This window comes from Fundulus heteroclitus, unplaced genomic scaffold, assembly GCF_011125445.2.
Source record: "Fundulus heteroclitus isolate FHET01 unplaced genomic scaffold, MU-UCD_Fhet_4.1 scaffold_174, whole genome shotgun sequence".
Classification (NCBI taxonomy): domain Eukaryota; kingdom Metazoa; phylum Chordata; class Actinopteri; order Cyprinodontiformes; family Fundulidae; genus Fundulus; species Fundulus heteroclitus.
Genome location: NW_023396586.1, coordinates 68,543 through 89,375, shown reverse-complemented (window position 1 = coordinate 89,375; position 20,833 = coordinate 68,543). Strand labels below are relative to the sequence as shown.

At 40.5% G+C, this 20,833-nt stretch overlaps 1 protein-coding gene across 5 annotated transcripts in view; it reads left to right on the top strand.

The window, feature by feature from the left end:
- Window positions 1-18,617, top strand: part of LOC105919942 (homeobox protein Mohawk) — a 198,953-nt gene extending 180,336 nt beyond the window's left edge. For 3 of the 5 annotated variants that reach the window (XM_036129474.1, XM_036129473.1, XM_036129472.1), the window contains 3 exons: window positions 2,168-2,521; window positions 16,162-16,195; window positions 16,308-18,617. In XM_036129474.1, the coding sequence (XP_035985367.1) occupies window positions 2,168-2,521; window positions 16,162-16,195; window positions 16,308-16,515 (596 nt within the window). In that variant the 3' untranslated portion in view covers window positions 16,516-18,617. Of the gene's footprint in view, window positions 1-2,167; window positions 2,522-2,625; window positions 2,727-3,491; window positions 4,046-16,161; window positions 16,196-16,307 lie in introns of those variants that run through there. The other 2 variants (XM_036129475.1, XM_036129476.1) reach the window with 2 other exon arrangements.
- Window positions 18,618-20,833: the final 2,216 nt, after the last annotated feature.

The following is a 20,833-nucleotide window of genomic DNA, read 5'->3' as shown; positions in this document are numbered from 1 at the left end:
AGGACTGATGACCGATAAAAAAATATTTGTTATAATTGCATCATGAAGAATTCTCTACTGAAGATCACCAGTCTGTTTTTATTAGAGGCTTGTAAATATTCCTCCACTGGAGCTTTTGTCCTCCAAGTTTGTCCACCCATAAACTGCCAGCCCTTTTTTCTAAGGTTCTCTTATTCAAGTGGTGGAATGAGGAAGTAGCTAAGAAGTGTAAAACCGAGGACTGAACAGAGTCACAGGGAGTACAGAGAGGTGCAGCATAAAGTGAAGATAGAAGTAGCTAAGGCCAAAGGGCATACAGAGACTTGTATGATAGGTTGGTCAGTAAGAAGGGAGAGACGGGTTTATACAGATTGGTGAGGCAGGGAGACAGAGACGGGAAGGGTGTTCAGCAGGTTGGAGTGTTTTGAATGGTCGATGAATGAGGAAATTGAGTGAGAACAAAAAGCAGAAGAAACGGCCATTGTGGATCAGGAAGTTGCAAAGATGATTAAGGATGAAGTAAGGAAGGGAAAGGCAGTTGGTCCTAATGATATCCCTGTGGAGGTGTGGACTGTTTAGCAGCCGGCACCTGCCCGGGCACCCAGCCCCGGGCACCCAGCCCCGGACACAGAGTACCACCAATGCACCACCAGGCCAAGTTGCCAGCCAGCAGATGGGAGTAGGATGGGGGGAATGGGCTCCAGTACAAACCCAACCTGACAAATAAACTAACAGAAAACTACATACACAGTCACATTCACTCGTTCCAACCCTAGCGCCCCCACATGCGAAAACAAAAAAAGGACGCAGTACACACACTTACCACACACATCCTTTATTCCCAGGTCCAGGCACCGGCACCCTAAAGGGATACCCAGCCCCCAGACCTGGTAGGTGAACCCTAAAATCAAGATGGGGGGGAGGCACCACCACAACCCGACCTTCCCGGTCCATGCTTCGGTCCTGACCCCCATCCCGGCCCCAAACCAGACGACCCACGGGCCCACCCACCCAGAGACTTTTTGATACCTTATGAATGTTGGAAACATTAATTTCTCAACCATTTCTCTGCACACACTGCATGAAAAGTGAGATTTTCGTCCCCGTAAACTACCGCAGATCTCCCTCATTTTCGGCAGTTAACGACAATTTGCAACCCGCGCTTGTTGCCGTTTTCAGTGCCACAAATTGTCGGAACCGGACTCTGACGTATGTGGAGAGCGATCAGCTGTACTAATGGCCCTAATTAGCATATGAATGCAGCGAACCCGCACGGCTGGCCAGGTCTGGCTTGAATAACCTACTCAGTATTGGCTGAAACCACTATTTTTAAATAAGTAAAATCGCTCCTGATTGGCAGCAAAACCACACGTGGCCAGGCCAGGCTTGAACGTTCTTACTGAGTATTGGATGGAACCACTTCTTTCAAACAAGTAAAATCACTCCTGATTGGTTGGCAGATCCCCAATAACTTATTTACACACACACACACACATATATATATATATATATATATATATATATATATATATATATATATATATATATATATATATATTTATTCATTCATATTATGCTGTATATTCATGTTATCCTATATAGGCTACTACACTATAATTAGGCTACCATCAAGGACATGAATGAATTTATACAGGAAATGAACATTTGCCAGGAAGATGTTTATGCAAAGAAAGAGCTTTATTAAAACAAACACCTATATACAACGCGAGGATCCAAAAATTACAACCCCGTGAACTGTCCGTTTGCCTCCTCGGGGTTGTAGGTAAATGCTGGCAGCATTTTCTCCGAGGCAGGTCCGATGTGCAGACGCCTACTGTGCGTGGCTCTGTACTTCGGCGTCGCCTCTAACCGGGACTGCAGCTTCACACAGAGTTCAGAGAGATCCGGTGTTGTGCGCAATTCTGTTCCCCCGTGAAAATCTGTTCCCCCTGTGTCGGGAACAGATTTTCACTTGTAAACAGCTGCCGATTAAACTGAATGTTACAACCTAGACATGATTATAGGATTTGTTTTACCGAGAAATCAACTAGAAGTGCCGGGAAAACGGCTGCAAAGTGCGCTCCCGACACGGGGGAAACAGAATTGTGCACAACACCGGCCTGCTTTGGAGAAGACTTCCTATTCACCATCTAAAGAAGGATTGTGTGTGCATGCCCTGATGTTGCAGATGGAGACAACCCTCAGAGAACACAAAGTGGTCCTGAGGTTCTCACCAAACCCTTGTACCCGAGCGTCATCAAGAGGGAGGGCTCCTCCATGGTGGCCATGACCATAGGTATGGACCCGGGGCTGCGTTCTGCCGTTGAGGCCGCCTCTCTGGCCGAGGACTACGTGTCTCCACCCAAGTACAAGAGCAGCCTGCTGCATCGCTACCTGAACGACTCTCTGCGGCACGTCATGGTGGCCAACGCTGTCACGCACAAGAGAAACCACTCTGGCTCCTTCAGCTCCAACGAGTACGACGATGAGCTGCTGTCGCCATCCTCCTCTGAAGCTGAGGCCAACTTCGTTTATCAAGCTGGTAAGGAGACGCATTCCTTACATTTTTATTTCCCTTTAAGGAACTCTCTCCAGCGCACCCTAACATCCTTCATTTTTGATCTTTGTCTCCTCTTCTTTCTGAAGGTTTTTTTAATTCCTGCAGCCAGTCTTTTATTTCCAGCTGCCCGACCCTCTGCATGGTCTGTAATATCTCTGCTGGATCTAGATAGATAGATAAATAGATATAGGGTTATTATTTTGTGTGTGTCTCTGTGTGTGTTTCTCCTGCCATTTAATAGGCCATGTGTGTAGTTGAATCTGGTTCTCATGGTAGCTGAAATGGAGAGGCTGGTCAAGAGAAACAAGGTGCAGTTAGTCTGAAACACACAAGCCTATTCAGTAACCTTCACACTGTCAGACCCACACAACCAGAAACACTGGTTGACTCTCAGCCAGTCCAGAGAGGTGGGGTGAATTTCACCTCCAGCTAACCAGGGTTTACTGGGTCAGACACAACAAGGTAATTTTGAATGGTTTCAGGCTGCTGTTTGTCATGTCTTTGATCCAGCTGTGGCACCAGCTGAGAGCTCAGAGCTAAATGTCCAACAGGCTTCTTCGAATGGTGAATTCCATGTGGGACCTTTGTGACCCAAAGCCTCTGTAATCTACAGAAGATCCTGCAGTGTTTCTGGGATCAAGGTCCGTTCTGTTTGGATCAGCTGGGAACACTGGGTCTTTGTTCAGGTGGACTTCACATCCAACAGTAACGTTCTCACTTTCTGTGGAGCACGGCCAGAACCCGAATGGTCCGCGTTTGAACATGTACGAGCTGGATTTTTGGAGGGAAGATCTGCTGTTATTGTGTTTCTTTGGGACAAATGTGGTTTGGGTTCTGAGTGTAAAGCAGACAGAGTGTGTGTGTGTCTGTTCAGGGTTTGGATGAAATGAATTAACCAGTGCGACAGGAAAACCCTCTGACCCGAGCCAACATCAGGCTGTTTTCACTGCAGAACACATGCTGAGACTCCCAGATGGACAAGGACAGAACCAGATGGATCGACCAGAGGAGACTCAGAACCTTCACTCCAGCAGTTTATGAAGACAAATCCCAAAAAGGGATGAATTCAGCTGCGGACCTGCTGGTTTTAATAGATGCTGTTTTATCTCTCTGATTATTTTAATTTATTGGCGCTGATGTCTTCCTCTTGGCCTCGTCAGACATGGAAAGTTCTCTGATGCAGGGTTGATTCAAAAGGGTCAAGCTCCTGCGGGAACATCAGATCTGATCCGACATAAGAAAGGAATCAAAGGACAGTCAGCAAAATTACATTTTAATTCCTTGTCAAATCTTTGAGAAACGGAGCAAATGAAAAAGTGGAGAGGGAGATGATTTCATTTTCAAGTTTTCATCATTTCCTCCTGTTTTCCTCTCCTGTTTTGCTACAGATTCCAGATATTTTTTGAAGAAATTCCTCTTTTAAAAATAGATAGATTAGATAGGATTAAGGAATATATGTGACACAATGTTAAAACTATGCAAAATAAATGCCACACAGCACTAGAATGTTTGAACATGCCTTGTTTACATCATCATTATTTTGCTTATTGTAATTTTTACTCGCCAAACTGGTCATTTTACTTCTTCATCTATTTGATATTAATGCAAATTCACCTGTCAGTATTTTACTTGGATTGCCAGCTTGTATAAAGCTGTTGAGTTTTGCAAAATGTCCAACACCAAATGGAGAAAAAAAAGGTTGAGAAGAGTAAACTGGACAGATGAGCAGCGCCTCTGTACACACAGCTCTAGAAGGAGATTAAAGAAGTGTTGAAAGGCAAATTGTCCCTAGGATAGGGATAATACCACGGTGCAAAGAGGCAGACTTTGAAAGGCATCGCAAGCAGATCAATTCATCACAAAAATGTCTCTTATGGACAAAAACAACAAGAGAAAGATCAATCATGATAGCAAATGTATTACAATGAAATACTTTAAACCAGAGGTTCATCAATGTTCTGAGGTTCTGTTGTGACCCTGCTTTTCATCAGACCTTTGTGGTGTACTTGATGAACAACTTTATTAGTTTCTATTTTATTTAAATTCTATTGTCTTTTGACATTTATATAATAAATGTCAAAAGACTAATCCTCCATCTTACCTCTTGCACTCAAAGCTGCTCAACACCTATCAGGGAGAGTTGTTGGCCAGTGCAATCAACTGTTTTTTTTTTTTTTTTTTTTTTTTTTTCAAAGCTTGGAAATATGATGTCTTGTTGTGTCTGTGTGTGCATTCTGAGCCGATGTCTGCCTCATCAAAAATGTGTTTATGGTAATGGCAATAACAATTCTTGATTCTTCAGTCAGCATTCAGGTTTTACTGCCATCCTCCACCTGTTTTCTGCACGCCACACACATCAGGTTCTAACTCTGCGCTTTGCTCTGCCTAGTGAATGCAGCCATGTCCCGTGTTGCACACCTGTCCAAGTTTCGGAAAACAGTGTTCAATCACATAGGCTGCAATACCACTTATTGTATCCCCTGCATTGGGAGCGACACAGGAAGAGAGGATCCAGTTAACTCCGTCTCATTTTTAACCGACTAGACATGGAGGTAGAGATGTTTTAGTTTTGTTTAAAATTGAAAGAGGAGTGTCGACAGTGGGTTCAAACAGAAAAAAAAAACTGTTCTCCTGTTATTGTTTCAACATATCGAGACTACCTAATATGAAGAGGATAAGGTCTACTTAAAATCCATTCACAACATTGACGCTCAATTCCTGGGTCCATTCCAGCTGTCTGCTTGCTTTATTCTTGTAAGACATTTTGTTTCTAGAAAAACATGCATGAATGGATCAAATGAAACAGACCCCAAATGTACAAATTACTGATGACCACAAGCTGTGAAAGAAGCTGAAACAGCTCCGCAGAAGGCGGGGTTTGGACTGAGCTCTGAATGAACAGTGCTGTAAAGTGTGTGTGTGTGTGTGTGTGTGTGTGTGTGTGTGTGTGTGTGTGTGTGTGTGTGTGTGTGTGTGTGTGCAGTCAGGGAAATCCATTTGTTGTATGAGAGTTGAGAGCCCTGCTACATATCTTGTTTTGTGGCCATCCGTAATTCTTGCTGCAGTTAGTGTTAACAAAGCAACAGGAAGAGCGATCAGAGTTATAGATAATTTTGGTCTTACCCAGTTGTGAAAGTAGCGGTGAAATCCAGCACAGTCTGGTACTGCGTACTGCTAAAATAATTTAAGTCGGTACACAGGAGGCAAGGGGGGAGAGTGGCTGCCAGATAAAGGGGGAGTGGTGGCTGAGTGGTTAGAGCAGTGCGCTTGCGCTCTGAGAAGGTTGCAAGTACCTGGTTCGATCCCCACAGCCTGCACTCTGAGTCCCTGAGCAAGATCCTTAATTGGAGCAAGATCCGATTGCTCCCCAGGCACTGCACAGTAGCAGCCCACTACTCCCCAAGGGGATGGGTTAAGATGCAGAAGTGAATTTCTCTATTGTGAGATCAATAAAGTTTTATTATTATTATTAAAGCCTTCATTCAGAATCTTGGATCAGAAAACAGATCCGCTAACCAGATGCAGTCTGAAACACCACTTAGTCTGTTTATAAGTTTATTTTCTGTGCATTTTGAATTGTTTCTGGACTATATGTGCTGTGTTTCTATGCCTCGACGCTCCTACCTACTACTCCTCCCCCCGCTTACCTCGGAGCCAGGGGCTTTTATCAGTGGCCATCCTTCAGAACGTGAACTACTACATTTAATGTCTTCTCTCCTGTAGCAAAATGTCCCAATTAAAATCAATAAGAGAGTTAGTAGATGTATTTAATGCTATTTCGTTTAACAACACAGAACCAGCGATGCTGCGGTGGGCGTGCTGCGTCGCCTTGCGCTTGAATTCAGGTGTGCATAATTAAGTTACATGTAATTAAGTTTTGCACTTTTAAAGGGCATTTTAAGAGACTTGTAACATCAGGGTCTTTAGCTCAGACCTGTCATTCTGCCCCTTCCCTCTAAAGGAGCCTTTTACAGTCTTCATTTATGCATGTTTATTCCTCACGTACAGCACACCAAATGGGGGAAAAAATCTGCCCACCTCACCTAACCAGTATCGTTAAGTATAAACTATGCTGGTAGCAGACATTACCAAAATAAATTGTGTTTTTTTTCTACAGTCACTTAGGAACCAGTGAGGCGTAGAGCTTGAAAAGCTCAGGTGCAATGCATAATGAAAAGTGCTATATTTCCAAAAGGATTCCGGCTTTAAGACTATTAGTGGGCTGAAAGTGAAGCAGAATGTAATCATTCCGTTCGTTCTGACCACAAACAAAACATGCTTGGAAAACAACTTCAAACTCAACCTTCGGCATGCGTAATTATGCACTGCAACGCCCTGCACAATAGAGGAGATTTGTCTGGTCAAGGCGGAGACTGAGATGGCAAACCTGCCACTGTGAAAGGTGATTACAATGGTTATGAACTATAACAGTCTAGAAGTGCTTGGAGGTAAAAAGAGGGATACATCAGCAGCTGGATCATGCGTAAAAACGCAGATTGAACCCCTGTATGCTGTTGCAGCTGAAGGGAGAATACCGGGCCATATAGGCTTGATGAAATTCAGCCTCATTCGCCAATGAGGTTATAGACCTATATTGATAAACACACCCATAGATTAATGATAATTGGTAGTGTTTACATTGCCTGGATGTTGCCTAGATTGTGCCTTTTATAATGAACTACGATATGTTCTTATTAAAGTTAGGGAAAAAAAGATTGTGTTATGTGGTTGAGCTGTTTTTGCAGAACCTCTGTTTGCCAAACAACCATATTTCCCTGTTTTTAAAAACAAATTATATTCTCAACTGACACATGCTGGAAATCAAAGCCATGAAGACATTTAAAAACAAATAAAATAATTTTGAAATTATTATTCTCGAGGTTTACATTCAGGTCTGTAGCTGTATGTGTCAGATACTGACTTTATTGATCCCAGGTCAACACTGATGTTAGACACATCAAGGTGCCCAAACAACATTAATTTAGTTGACATCCATGATTTCAGCAATGTCTTTGAGAAGTTTATTTTTAGAGAAACTATTTTCCTTTTGTCATAAAAGTCTGACTGTCTTCTGGCTAAAAAAAGAAGGCTAAACACGGGTTTCTTATAACTGACCCCAAAGGGATGGGGTAAAGAGAGAAGAGGAAGGGGTCAAGAATGGAGCTTTGACGCACTCTGCATGAGTGGTACTCTTTAATATAATAAAATAAAGCAGTTCTCCATTCTTTAAAAAAGAAGTGTAATAACACTGTTATGCCAGAAGCTGTTTGAATATGATTATTATTATTAATTATAATTTGGTGTTATAATTTTAATAATAGGTCATTCAAGCTCAAATAGTAGCTATAACAAAATATGGCTCAAATGGTGGTGATACCAGGGCTATAAGCTTGCAATGATTTATAACACTAATGCATTTATTAATTAGCTGTTATGGACTCATTAATGCTGGAACAGGAGGTCTGATCCGTTTCTGGTCAATGAAATTTATCCAGCAGCGTTGATAACTCAAATTATAACTGCAATTAGAGTTTAAACCCTTACTCCTTATCACCAATCCAATGTTAATGTTAATGTCGGATGTTAACTCAAAAAGAGTCAACTCTGTATTCTGAAAAACCATGCAACTGTGAATTGGAATGTACACAAACAATTACTATTACACAGGTTGCTATTTATTGAACCGAAGCAATTCCCTTTTACAGTAATTATTCAAATTCAACAACCATGGAAACTCTACTCACTACTAGCCTAAGCATGTGAAAATATGTGAAAATTAACAAGTCAAAATTTGATTAAAATGAGGGGTAGCAAATCTTAGTTCAACTCAGTTGTTTAAACATCACATTCAAGACGTCGGCACTGACGTAGCAGCATTGAAGACAAAACAGCTTTGAGAATACAGATGGACGCTTCAATGTTTTCCAACAACTAGCTACAGCTTAGCTACGCTGCACCTTCCCAAGATGGCAACAATGACGACACGTGACCTACAACCTTGCGTGATGCAAGGTAAGGGGAGGTAAGGGGAGGTAAGGGAAGGTCTTAGTGACGTAACCAACGCTTACAATAATGTGGGGTGGTGCCTTGAGTAGGGAGGTGGCCTGAATGAGAAGTTCAAGGGGAGAGCACGAACTGAGGTTTAACAAAAAGATTCAACTCACTGATAAGAGGACAGAAAAGAGAGAAATGGGAAAAAAGATGGAAAAAGCAACCCGCGGTGGAGTCACTTATGAACCACAAATCAACACAGCCAAAATCACTTACAAAATGAACTACTTTTTTACTTTATTCCGTGATTATTTGTACTGTACATTTGGGGTTTGTTTCATTTGATCCATTGATGTGGGCCTATCTAGAAACAAAATATATTTTACAAGGATAAATGAACTAAGGACGGTGGGGCTTTGGTGGCACCAAACAGAATTTCTAGAGATGAGTGACATTCAGAGCAAATTGCATTTTGTTCAGAAATCTGGATATGACCAGAGAGCCGTTTACTTGTTTAGAAGGTGCAATATTGAGCATAGATGTTGTGAAAGGAGATTAAACAGACATGATTCTTCTCAGAGTAGGCAGTCTCCGTGTGTGTGTTTTTCTGTTTCAACCTACTAATTGAACAATAAAGTGTTGACACTCCTCTTTCACATTTTAACAAAACACCTCTACTTCCATGTCTAGATGTCAGAGGGAGTTGACTGGATCCACTCTTCCAGCATCCTGTCCCAATGTGTGCTCCCAGCACAGGGGCTGTAGTTTCTGTTGGGGACAATTAGTTTGGCACGACACCTGCTAGCTGCCGACATTTGTGCATTTTTGCTGCTGACTGAAACACGTTCTGTCAGAGCATCCACATGACAGATGATAGAGTCTGAAGTTACTGCCTTGCTTTCAAATAAAGTTCCTAAATGCCTCAGCTCACTGACAACCTAGGGTAGCTATTGTGACTGTGGTCGGTAGTGGGAGTCAGTGATGGGGTACCATGTAGATTCCATCTATGGAAGGCTGATGCTAATCAAGCAATAGGCAGCAACTGTCCCTTAAAATAAATGTCCTGCTGCAAAAAGAATCGTGCCTACTTAAAAGCCACAGACTTTATTTTTTCCCTGGGCAACCAAACTTTGGTTTGCAAAGGAAAAAGAGTTAACACTGGAATGAGAACTAAAGAAGGCTAGACCTAAAGCATATGAAATAGGTCAAATGAGCAAATGAAATAGACAAGTCAACTGAACATGTGGTGGTCTTAAAGCTATAGTTGGCAGTCCTGTTGAAAAACATTTCTCCCAGGTTTGTTATACGGGGTGAAATGGTCCTTCCAACCTGACAGAAGTCTATACATTATGTATCCAGAAAGAGGAGATTAAAAATTTGATTTCTGTGAGAGCTGCAAGCCTGTAAAAACTGATCAATCCTTGTCATCAAATCTCAGGGATTGGTCAGAGTATTGGTCCTGCCTACACCTCCCTCTGCCCCTCAAGTTCCGGGGGTATCGCCTTATCTGTTGGTTGTCCCACACGTCAATCATTCTGACGTTCTCATGTAACCACAGCTTGCGTGCTCGTTCCTTGTTAGTTTCAACTTGCTGGCTGCACATGCGAACTTCTAGTGTTTATATATACGGTTAGCTTCGGTGGTAGTTCGGTGGTAATAACCATCACTAGATGTCCCCACTGTCCTCCAGAAATGACATGGTAGAGGACTTATGTCCGGCAGGTAAAAAGGGGAAGTTAGTTTGGTATGAAACAATTTGGGTACCGTTTATTTGTCACTGGGTTTTAAGGTTAAACTGAGGCTAGCGCTAGCAGGCCACTAAGATTCCTGGTAGCGCTTTGGAGCCTGATGCTAATGTGTTTTGGATTGTGTTATATCGTTATGACAAACTTTATTTATATGAAAGTTTTAAACAGTAGGTATGTTTACATGCTCAAAATTGTTTTGTTGAATAGAAATGCATTCAGAAGGAAACATTTTAAATAAAATAATCACAAAATATTGTTTATATGGGCACAAACTCAATTAATCTGACCATGACTTATGTTCACATTTACCAGGCGTTATTCAGAATATAAGCAATACACTGCTATACACTGTGTTTGGTGGGAAAGGCCTCAGGGTGTGGCTGTTCTAACAGGACACGGGGTGAAATTGGCTGAGCTGTAGCAGAATCCTGGCATGAACCTGAGGTAAAGCTTTGTGATGACGGAAACGAGGATAAAATGACAAGAGAGAAACAGGAAGAAAATCAACAGGTGGAAGATCAAATGCAAAATCATTGAAAGATGCTGTTGGCTTCTGATCTTCATGGATACAAACTGAGGGAAGCAGTAGACAGAGACTGTGTTCATTCTGTCTCTGATGCTGCAGAGAAAAGTTCCCAAACACCAACACAGACACAGTTTAGATGCAGACAGCTCTCCAACATGTAGGAGTGAGGAATAAAAAGCTCTCTCAGCCTGATGGTTTTTAAATGGTCGGCACGCCAAGGCTTTCCAGGACAATCACACTCACAATCATGCTGAGATGTGAGGGACACAGCTGCCTGCTCGCTCAGGGAAGCAGAGCCACACTGGCCGGCTCTGTGGAAAACACAAACTATTTCACTTTAAGAGCCGAGCCAGGTTTGGAACAATGGACAGCCTCTGTTTCCATGGGATGGAAGAGGGAGGGGCACTTTAACCAGAGAGCAGAAGTGTGACACAGCAAGGACACAGAACAAGAACAGAAATCCACCAGGAGTATGAGAGGGCAGCTCAGGTCTCATTGTGAACAACTGCAACATAATGATGCAGTAAGTGCAGCACAAACATATCATTTGCCCTCCAGATCCCAAAAAAGGCTGTTTGTTCACATATAAACACTTACAAATGTGAATGATACTTGCTTGTGGTTTTTGTTTTTTACACCATGATGTGTTTAATTCAACACAAAAAGAACTGGTTATTCTCAGGAATGTTTCAGAGAAAGCTGTGATGAAAACACCTGGTGGAGGATGGTCAGGCTGCTTTTGTCTTTTTAGGACCTGCTGGATGGTAGCCGCAATAGGAGGCTCATGTGGCCAACAACAACCTGGGAATGTTTAACCATCTGAAACAGTTATGTCTTTATCTAACAGTGAGACAAGGTGATCCTCTGAGCTTGTTTATCTGGATGATAGGAGCCTCTGCAGAGCTGATGATTGGACTCAGAAACACAATAAATATCAACAACTTGTGTACCATCTGCTGAAAACGGTGGGTAGAAAAACTAAATCACTTTAGTTAACATGCATGATACTTTTTAAGTTAAGGTATCATGCAAATAAAGTACGAACTAATTTAAGAGTAAAAGTGGGAACTGACGACCTGAAAACACTACGTAAGTTCTAACTAACCACTACAGATCAGTTTCTAAAATAATTGCAATGCAATGTATATCACACAAATTGGCATGTTAAAAAAAACATTGTGTGAACAAATGCATGGCAATCCATGCAAATCTTTTGACCTTTGATGAACAATAATAAACTGCTACTAAGTACTAAACCTCACCTAAATACACTGAAATATAACTTCATTCAGTTATATTTAATTTAACTGTTTTTCAAGAGTTTGAGCTGTTACAGGTTAAACTGGTACAAATAAATAGATTCTCATTCTATAATTTGTTTACACCTCAGAAATTAATGGAAAGAACTTCAGTCAGATGTAAACTTAGAGTATTCCCTGTTTTTGTCACATGTAAATGGGAATGCTGATCAGCCGATGTGCAAAAATGCATGTAAATCATCTAAGAGACACTTTCATTCTCACCGAAAAAGAAAACAGGGTTGGATCAGCAGATTAATTCCTAAGAAGTCAGGTGTAATTGTTTCTAAAGTGGAGATAGTCACACATGTCCACAAATAGCTGTGTAAAAGGTGCACGTAATTGTGGAACAATAGCAGCATTGGCACTGCTTGAGGACAGCACCAATGGAATAATGCGGAGGGAGGATGTTTTCAGAGATCCTGCTGACCTGCTGACACATGATGGATGAGCGGCCTCTTAGTCAGGTCAGATTACCCAGGAGTGTTTGAGTGTCATCCTGATGCATTTAGGTCCCAAAACATGGTACCGTTTGATTTTATGTGAATAGTTATTCAGTATTACTGACGGAATTCGGTTGGCACCTAAAGTATCGAATTTGGTACAGATCCCTAGCACTGGTATAGTTATCGACAGCCGCTTGACTTTTGAGGCGAATACAGATTCAGTGTGTACTAAGCATATGTATCCCTATGGGAAATTGGAAAGATTTAATGTTTGACACAATTTTTATAAAGAATTTATCCATATTTTTTTTCAGTGAAATGTTAAAGCTTGCGTCGTCGATTTTTCCAGATGATTCCCAAAGTCCCTTTTTGAATGACTGCGCATGCGTAAGGCCGTCTTACCTTGCTCTTCTCCATGAAAAAAATATCTACCAAATCCACTGTGGTCTTATTTCTTTCTACTGAGGTCTTTTTCCTTGTTTCATAAACTTGTACGCAGTTTGTTTCTTGCCTTTGTCAGCCATGTTCAAAATATTCGTTGAGAGCAGCAGAGTTACAACAAACAGCTAACACGGAAGCTATCCACTAACCTAACCGCTAAGCTAACCGGATACATAAACACTAGATGTGTGCACGCGCAACCAGCAAGCGGAAACTAACAAGGGATGGGCACGCATACTGCCATTATGTGAGCAAATGATTGGCATGTGGGACAATCAATAGATAAGGCGTTACCCCTGGAACTTGAGGGACAGAGCTGGGGGAGAGCAGGACCAAAACTCTGACAAATGCATGCGTTTTATTGCAAAGAGTAGTGAATGTTGTGTTGTGAGCACACATTTTTGTTGCTAGATAAACCCCATGAATGGATCAGAAGCAGATCCCAAATGTCATAAAATTAGAATTCAATAAAGTTACGCTCAAAAATATTATAAACTCTGGCAGATCTAGATTTTAAAGAGATTTTCACTCAATTAAGAAGTAGGAAGGAAGAGCGGCAGATAGCCTTGATAATATAACAATGTACAAATTTACATTAAAAAGACAGAAACATAAAAAGAGGGAAAGAAAGATGGCCCCTAAGCAGCAGCTAAAGCCTGATCTATCATAGAAAGCTGTTTGAGTGTGTGTGCGTGTTAGTGTGTTTCTGGCTGTTTTATTCTGACCATACCGTGGTTTGTTGCTGGTTTGTTGTTGATGGTAATGATCAACAACAAACAAACCCGTCATCTGTTTAGGTGGAACACCACTCTCTCTTTAACTTCTTTGATTTGGTTTGTTAAACTTCATCTTTTTCTCTTCTCTTTTTGCTCTCAATCCTGTCGCCTCAGTGTTTAGTCAGCCTGTATTTTAGGCCTTCCTTTGGGCAAGTGGCAGTGTACACCCTGGACAGGTCGCCAATCCATCACAGAGCAGTCTGTAAGAACTCTCAGTTAAAATTAAAACAACTGAGTCTAAAGCGTCTCATAAATTAATCCAACTAATCAAATAAGACAGAAGGAAACTGAGTACTGTAAGAGGATTTCAGAAGTGTTCAACACAACTCAGGGGAGACACATTTGTTTTGTCTCACAGCTGGAAGGGTCAGTGTGGATCACCTGGATCAAGGTAGGAGGTTTTCCAGAACATCTTAGAACACGTGGCGGACAGAAGATGGAGACTGAGTGCCACCACAAAAATAAAGAGATTCCCAGATTAAGCAGGATGACAGCAGAGGAAAAGACAGCACAGTAGAGAATTTTGGAAAGACATGAATGTGAAGATATTGTTGGAAGTCTCTGATGAACCTTAACCTGAACTAAAACTGATTTGTAACTCTGGGTTATCATGTATTTATCTCCCTTGACACATTCCTTTTCTTATTATGAGAGAACTGTGGAAAGTTAGTCTCTTTAGAAGAGTCTAACTCTTCTAAACAACTGCAACATAATTAGGGAAATGTCCTAATGAAGCCCATTTCAGCTTGGAGCATATCAAAACTTATTGTCATCATGGGTCAGGCTGCATGGGGACCAGACAGAAGAGGAGCAAGTAGATGCAAATAACCTAATGCTTAGAGTCTGCTAAGATTTAAAAAAGGAAAAGGGAAGAAGTAAACACTTTTTTATATACAGTATATTGTTATTTTTATATAACAATATATACTTGTTATATAAAAATTTCAAGTGATAAATATGTATCCCTGTTGATGAACATATACTGCATCCATTTTAAAATAAAACACAATTTTGAACAATATAGGTACCTATATCATCTTATAACATACAAAATGTTCAACTATATACATATACCCTGTGTCCTTCACATAACTATTTAGAAATTGATTGTTAAAATAATAATTGTATTTAAAAATATATATATTGCAAATGCCAGGTGTCTTGACTCACTCACCCAATGTTTTCAGATATGTAATCCATTTAATTATCATGCGTTCTATATTTGATAATTGATCTCAGAAGTAAGTAAAGTTCCAATAACAGGAAAGTCATCCAAGTTAATTGACATGTTAGATGGTAAAAAAGTAACTGCCTAGTTACTTTACCTACCAACTACTTACTTTGATAGTGCAGTAACTGAGTTACTAACTCAGTTACCTTTTGGGAAAGGTAATTAGTAACTGTTACTTTTTTACTTTTTTTAAGAAACATGCTCAACACTGGTTTTGCCCCACAGGTGGCGTGTGAGTTAGAGGAAAAGGAGACATTATGGAGTGAGTTTGATGAAGTGATGCAGAATATCCCCAGAGGTGAAAGATTGGTATTTGTGCAGACCTCACTGGACAGGCTGGAGCAGGGAACCACGGTAATGAGGAAGGACGGGTGGTGGGAGACTCTGTAAAGAAGATGGAAGCATAGTGAATACTTTCTTCCAGAAGAAGCAGGAACACAGTTTGACTTACAAGAGCGGAGGAAGGAAAGCACAGGTGGTTTACATCATGTATAGATGATGTAACCTGAAGGAAGTCAGTGACTGCAAGGTAGTGGTTGGTGAGATTGTTGCGAGACAGCACAGGATGGTGGTGTGTAGAGTAGCACTGATAGTAAGGAAGTTAAAGGGTAAAAGTCAGAGAAGAGGAGATAGTGATGGAAACTGAAAAATCTTTAGTCCACCTGCACCTCAAGTATAAAGGACACTCTTTTGAAGACCAAAATGTTCACATTTTGTACAGAGAAGATAGATGGTTTGAGAGAAGAGTGAAGGAAGCCATTTACATAAAGTGAGAAAAAAACAATGTTAAACTGAGGCAGAGGGCTCAGGTTTCAACTTTCAAAAACTTACAACACAGCAATAGGTTTGATTCCTGCCAAGTTTCCACCCAAATCACACCTCATATGACCACAATATTTCTCCTGTGAGCCAGGCAAATGATGAGCCTAACGGCTCTCCATTGTGATGGGTGATCAATTCCAGGTAAATATACATGCAAATCCAAGCTCTAATGAGGCCTCACCGGCATGTCTATAAATGTCTACTCCAGACATTTTGAATTGAGAAAGCTTCCTGTATGAAAAGCAAAACATCTTCAGCTTCAAAAGTCCAGTTATATTTATTTAACTTTTTTTTTTGGCCTGCTAAATACAGCGTATTGACCTCTTTCTGTCTCTGTTTTCAGAAACCACAGACCTTGGGCCAAGTAAATGTTACAAGTGAGTAGACCTTCTATCACCAGATAAACTGCGTCTGATCACAACCTGAACGTGAGCTGTAGTGGCTCTTTTAATTTTTTTTCTTTTTTTTGCGTCTTATGCCGGTTGCCAGTGGCAGCTCTGGCGTCACAGCTACACAAAAGCAAAAGAAGAAGGCCAAAGTTGAGACGCACTGGAAGGAGATCAACGCGGCCATGGCCTTGACCAACTTGGCACAGGGGAAGGACAGCGTCTCTGGGACAACCAGCTGCATCATCCAGAAGTCCTCTCACATAGCTGAGGTGAAGACTGTTAAAGTAGCATTGGTGCACAAATATTAGCTCTGACATTATTTGTCCATCCAAAGCAGCAAACATTCCTCTGTCAGTAAACTTGATAGAATCCAAAAACTCTCCCTGACTTAAAACTAACGGTTGCTTAAGGAGAAGAGAAGGCTTGTGGAAAAACTATATTTTTGGTCCTTCTGAAACTGTTCAAAAGTTGGACTTCTTTTCTTAAAAAACACAACTTTTGTAATGTTAACTTATTTTCTATTAGTATTTTTTATGACAAAAAATGTATATCCAAAGTGCCTTTGTTTTTAGCAGTGCAGCTCAGTGATTGTGAGCAATGGAACATATGATTACAGAGATTTGTGAAGAAATGTTTTGTCACGTGTAGTGTTATCCTTAAAACATGATGTGCCTTAATGACAGAGTGAGCTCACTGGCATTGATGAACTCAAATAGTTTGCATCTGCACAGATCCACGGTGGAAGTTCCTCACATGAACTGTTTTTTTATTTTGACTGGAGTTTCCATTTTGGCTGTAAACAGCATGCTGCTTTATCTCAGTCAGACTCTAGATTCTGGAAAGCAAACAGTGACTGCTGAGTCACCTCATCCACATATCCGCCTTCAGTCACTGAAGGATCCTCTCTTATCAACCCGTGTAGCTGCTGAAACGTGCACCAGTTCTCAGCTTGACCTGAAGCCACAATCACCCACATGGCAGATAAATGTGGAGTCATATGTTCTGTCAAAGACTGCAGTGACCTAAAAGGGATGTCTTTAGTATTCTGTCTGCCATACAAGCAGTGAGTGCTTTGCATAGTTTAACAGTATTGTCTTGTATAAAGTAACCAAAAAAGAAAAAAAAAACTCTGCTCCCTCTTTTGATCCACAGCATCTCCAGATGTTCAACATTTCTTTCAAATTACTGTCTACAAGAAGCCTGAGGATAGACTTAAAAATGTAACCTTCTTCTCCATGGTCTCTTTTCCCCTGCACTTCATTACAATATTATTTCTTTGTAAGCCAAGCAAGTGTTCAAAGCATTTGTTATGGATGCTTGTATGTCTTGTTTTGTTCTCGATCAAAACCATCTCCTCTGACTGTGTTGCATTAAAATCATCTCTGTCATCTAATGGAAAGAATTGCTTTCTGAGAAAGTGCTCATTCCTTATTGTGCGTGTGTTTAATTGTTTATGGTAAACTGTGCTAAGCTCAGAATCAGGGGAACAAGTCAAATCCTTAATTGGGGCCACAGTTGCACATCTGTGCTGACCTTTAATTTTGTAAAATTTCTTCAAAGTACTGTTATTGTGCCTCAAAATGGACTTGAATTGTGTCATTTGTATAAAATATTTTCCTGAATTTTCCCACTGGAAAAATGATGGATATTTATATTCTATTCAATGCTGTATTACGGTCAAGGTCTTTGAGATAGCGCAAAAGTGCACAGTTACCTTTTCATGTGTTAAATGATTAACTTTAGTTCATGGTTAAGGTATTTTAACAAAACAAAGTTAAACATACAAACAATCAATGAACCTTTGGTTATTTCAGTCAGTGTATGCTGGATTAGCTTTGAAGTAGTTTGGAATTAATCACACGTTCCAAACCTCAGGCCATGATTGTTTATGCACTATAGGGATCTTGACGTCCGTGTCCGACATGTGTTTTTTATCTGCCTGATCCAGGCAGGGTAGCTGCAGGGAAGAAATGGATCGGCTTCTTGTTTTTCCAGTTTGCAGCTCTGAACCTCTGGGCCGCTCGCACCTCACATGATGGCTACATGCTGGGAGGAGACAGAGCAAGGGCAAGGGGAGTTCAGAAGCAGCAACTGTCTACTGCCCCAATAGAAACACTACATGTATTAACAAATGGATTCTACTACAATGACTTTGTTACTGTAACACTCACTAGCACAAACTCTGCTCTTATAATATTGAGAAATACAAAAAAAATTATGTTTTATGGTGTATAATGTTTTACTTTGACAAAGCAAGGAAACTGGTGACCAAAACTTCCCTTTTGTTGTTAATTTATGAACAATGATTTTTTTTTATTATTTTGATAGAATGGATTCCCAACCCAGTGACCAGATATACATCTCCTTGTATTTTCTTGTGTGCTATCTTCTAAAGTTTATTTTATAAAACTGTTGTTACTTGTTACTTATTCATTGTGATGACAGTAAATAAAAATGTCAACAATGTGAGTGGTGTAATTTTCCACCCATTGGCAGAAGCAGAAGTTTAAGACAAGCAAGCGACTCGACTTAGAATTTCAAAACAAGTGACTTTAAATTTATGACTCCTTTGCACATAACTAGCAACACTAGATGGGGGTGTCGGGGGGCGGGGTCAGTATTAAAAAAGTGAGATGTTATTGATTCCTATTTATTTTAAGAAACAACTACAAAGGAAACTTTGCTAAATTATAGTCAAAAAATAATCAAAAAAGCAGATTCATGGTTTACTTCAAGACTAATGCCAGTGTGTATATTTATTTGCTTTCTTCCATTAGAAATTCTGGGAGTCCTCGAGGTATAAGGTATGCTCTGAGCTGTTGCAATTAAGGCCTGCGCTGTCAATAATACAGACATTTTCAGCTTTTTAGTTTTCAGATTACTAAGTGGCCTTGTTTTGCTATTAGTCATCCAGAGAACCATAACTAACAGAATCAGAATGTCCCACTTCTGAGTTGGAAGTTTCAGGTGTAATGGCCCCTAAAGTCCGAATTATGAGTCGGAATGTCGGAACAACAGGACCATACCTGACTTCCGCATTCAGGATGGCTGCTACTCACAACAACATTGAGTAGAATGTTGTTTAAGATGTACTTTCAATGCCTTCTCAATGATTGACTAATTTGGCAATTTCCTGTAGATTGTCAATTTTTTTCCACAGTTTCACACATTTTAGTTGTTGTAGTCTTATAACGTAGGTCAGTGTCTCCATCTTGTAAATCCCTTCCACAATGTCCTTCCAAAGGTGGTGGTGTGGGTGGGTGGGGTCCACTTTGTACCAATTCCTTGTAATGGCTTTCTTTGTAGCTGCCAGAAGATTTTTGATTAAATAGATGTCCTGGGTTTGTATGTCTCCTTCTGATAAATGTGCAAGATAGAGAAATGTACACATTTTGGGCATTGAGTATCCTAATATATCTGTTAGCTGATTATAAATATCGTTCCAATAGCTTGTGTCTTAGGTATGACACAAGCTATTGGTTTAGGTATGATTATAGGTAAATATAAATATAAATGTATGCCATTAAAAATTTTCATACAAATACAGGTTATTTCTACATATATATTACGTGCTTAGCTTATTGTGTAATTTTCTTGTTTATTTTGTACTTATACTTAGCTATTCTTATTGATTTATTTTTTTTACTTGATGCTGTCATTGGGTTTGCACTGGGACCAAATTAATAGATAGATGACAAAGGCTAGACTCTATCTTGTAAGTTTGACGGTTATTGCATACAGGTTTAAACATGGTGGTGCTCTCCAATCTACTTTCAGAACCTCTTGTTTGTAGTGGTGGGCACAGCTAGCCAAACATTCTCATAATAACACATATTCTGGAAAAGAAAATATTAGCATCACTGCTGTTAAACCAATGATAAATGAGGAATTTTGAGGAATCTCTTGCTAGCCGCAAAAAGTTAGCAGCTAACTGCTAACCAACAGCTGCCACTAGGTCTGTGTCACACATCTTCAGTCAAAAGATGCTGCATGCACATGATGAACTGTGCAGCGCTACAGAGCTTTTTTAGTTCAGGATAACTGACTTTTAAATTTTAACTTTTACATGGCAGTGGAAGCATTTGAGAAGAATGTTCTATCCCTCTGGGCCCAGGCAGCTACATTTCAGGAAAATAAATGGTGTGAGTGTGGGTTGGAAGCCAGTGTTGATAGTTCTTGCAAGAGAAACAAGCCACCAGCTCTATTGCCTCTACCTTGTAAACAGTATAAATTAACAAGCCCAAAGTCACTAATAAAAAGAGGAACACAGTGTGAGGATTTCCAAAGGCCCCCTTTTGCTTCTGTCATCAGACTATTTAACAACTTTGCAATTTATCATAACATTTTAGGTTACCTGTTGTAACATCAATAATACCAATAGTGTTATATTCATTGTGCACTATTTTTGAATTGAAAAGCATAAAGAAAATTTGTTTCATCATTACTGTGTTAGAAACATGTTTTCCTATCCTAGACATGCTGGTTAAATGTCCTTCAAGGATTGTCATAGAGCGGGCAGAAGGCCGGCCAGTGTTTTGTACAAAATAGTAAAGGAGGAAAAGCAAGAGTCCCACTGAGCCATGCGGTGACCCAAAAGCCTGGCTCCGAGTCCAGCCTCTTTCCACA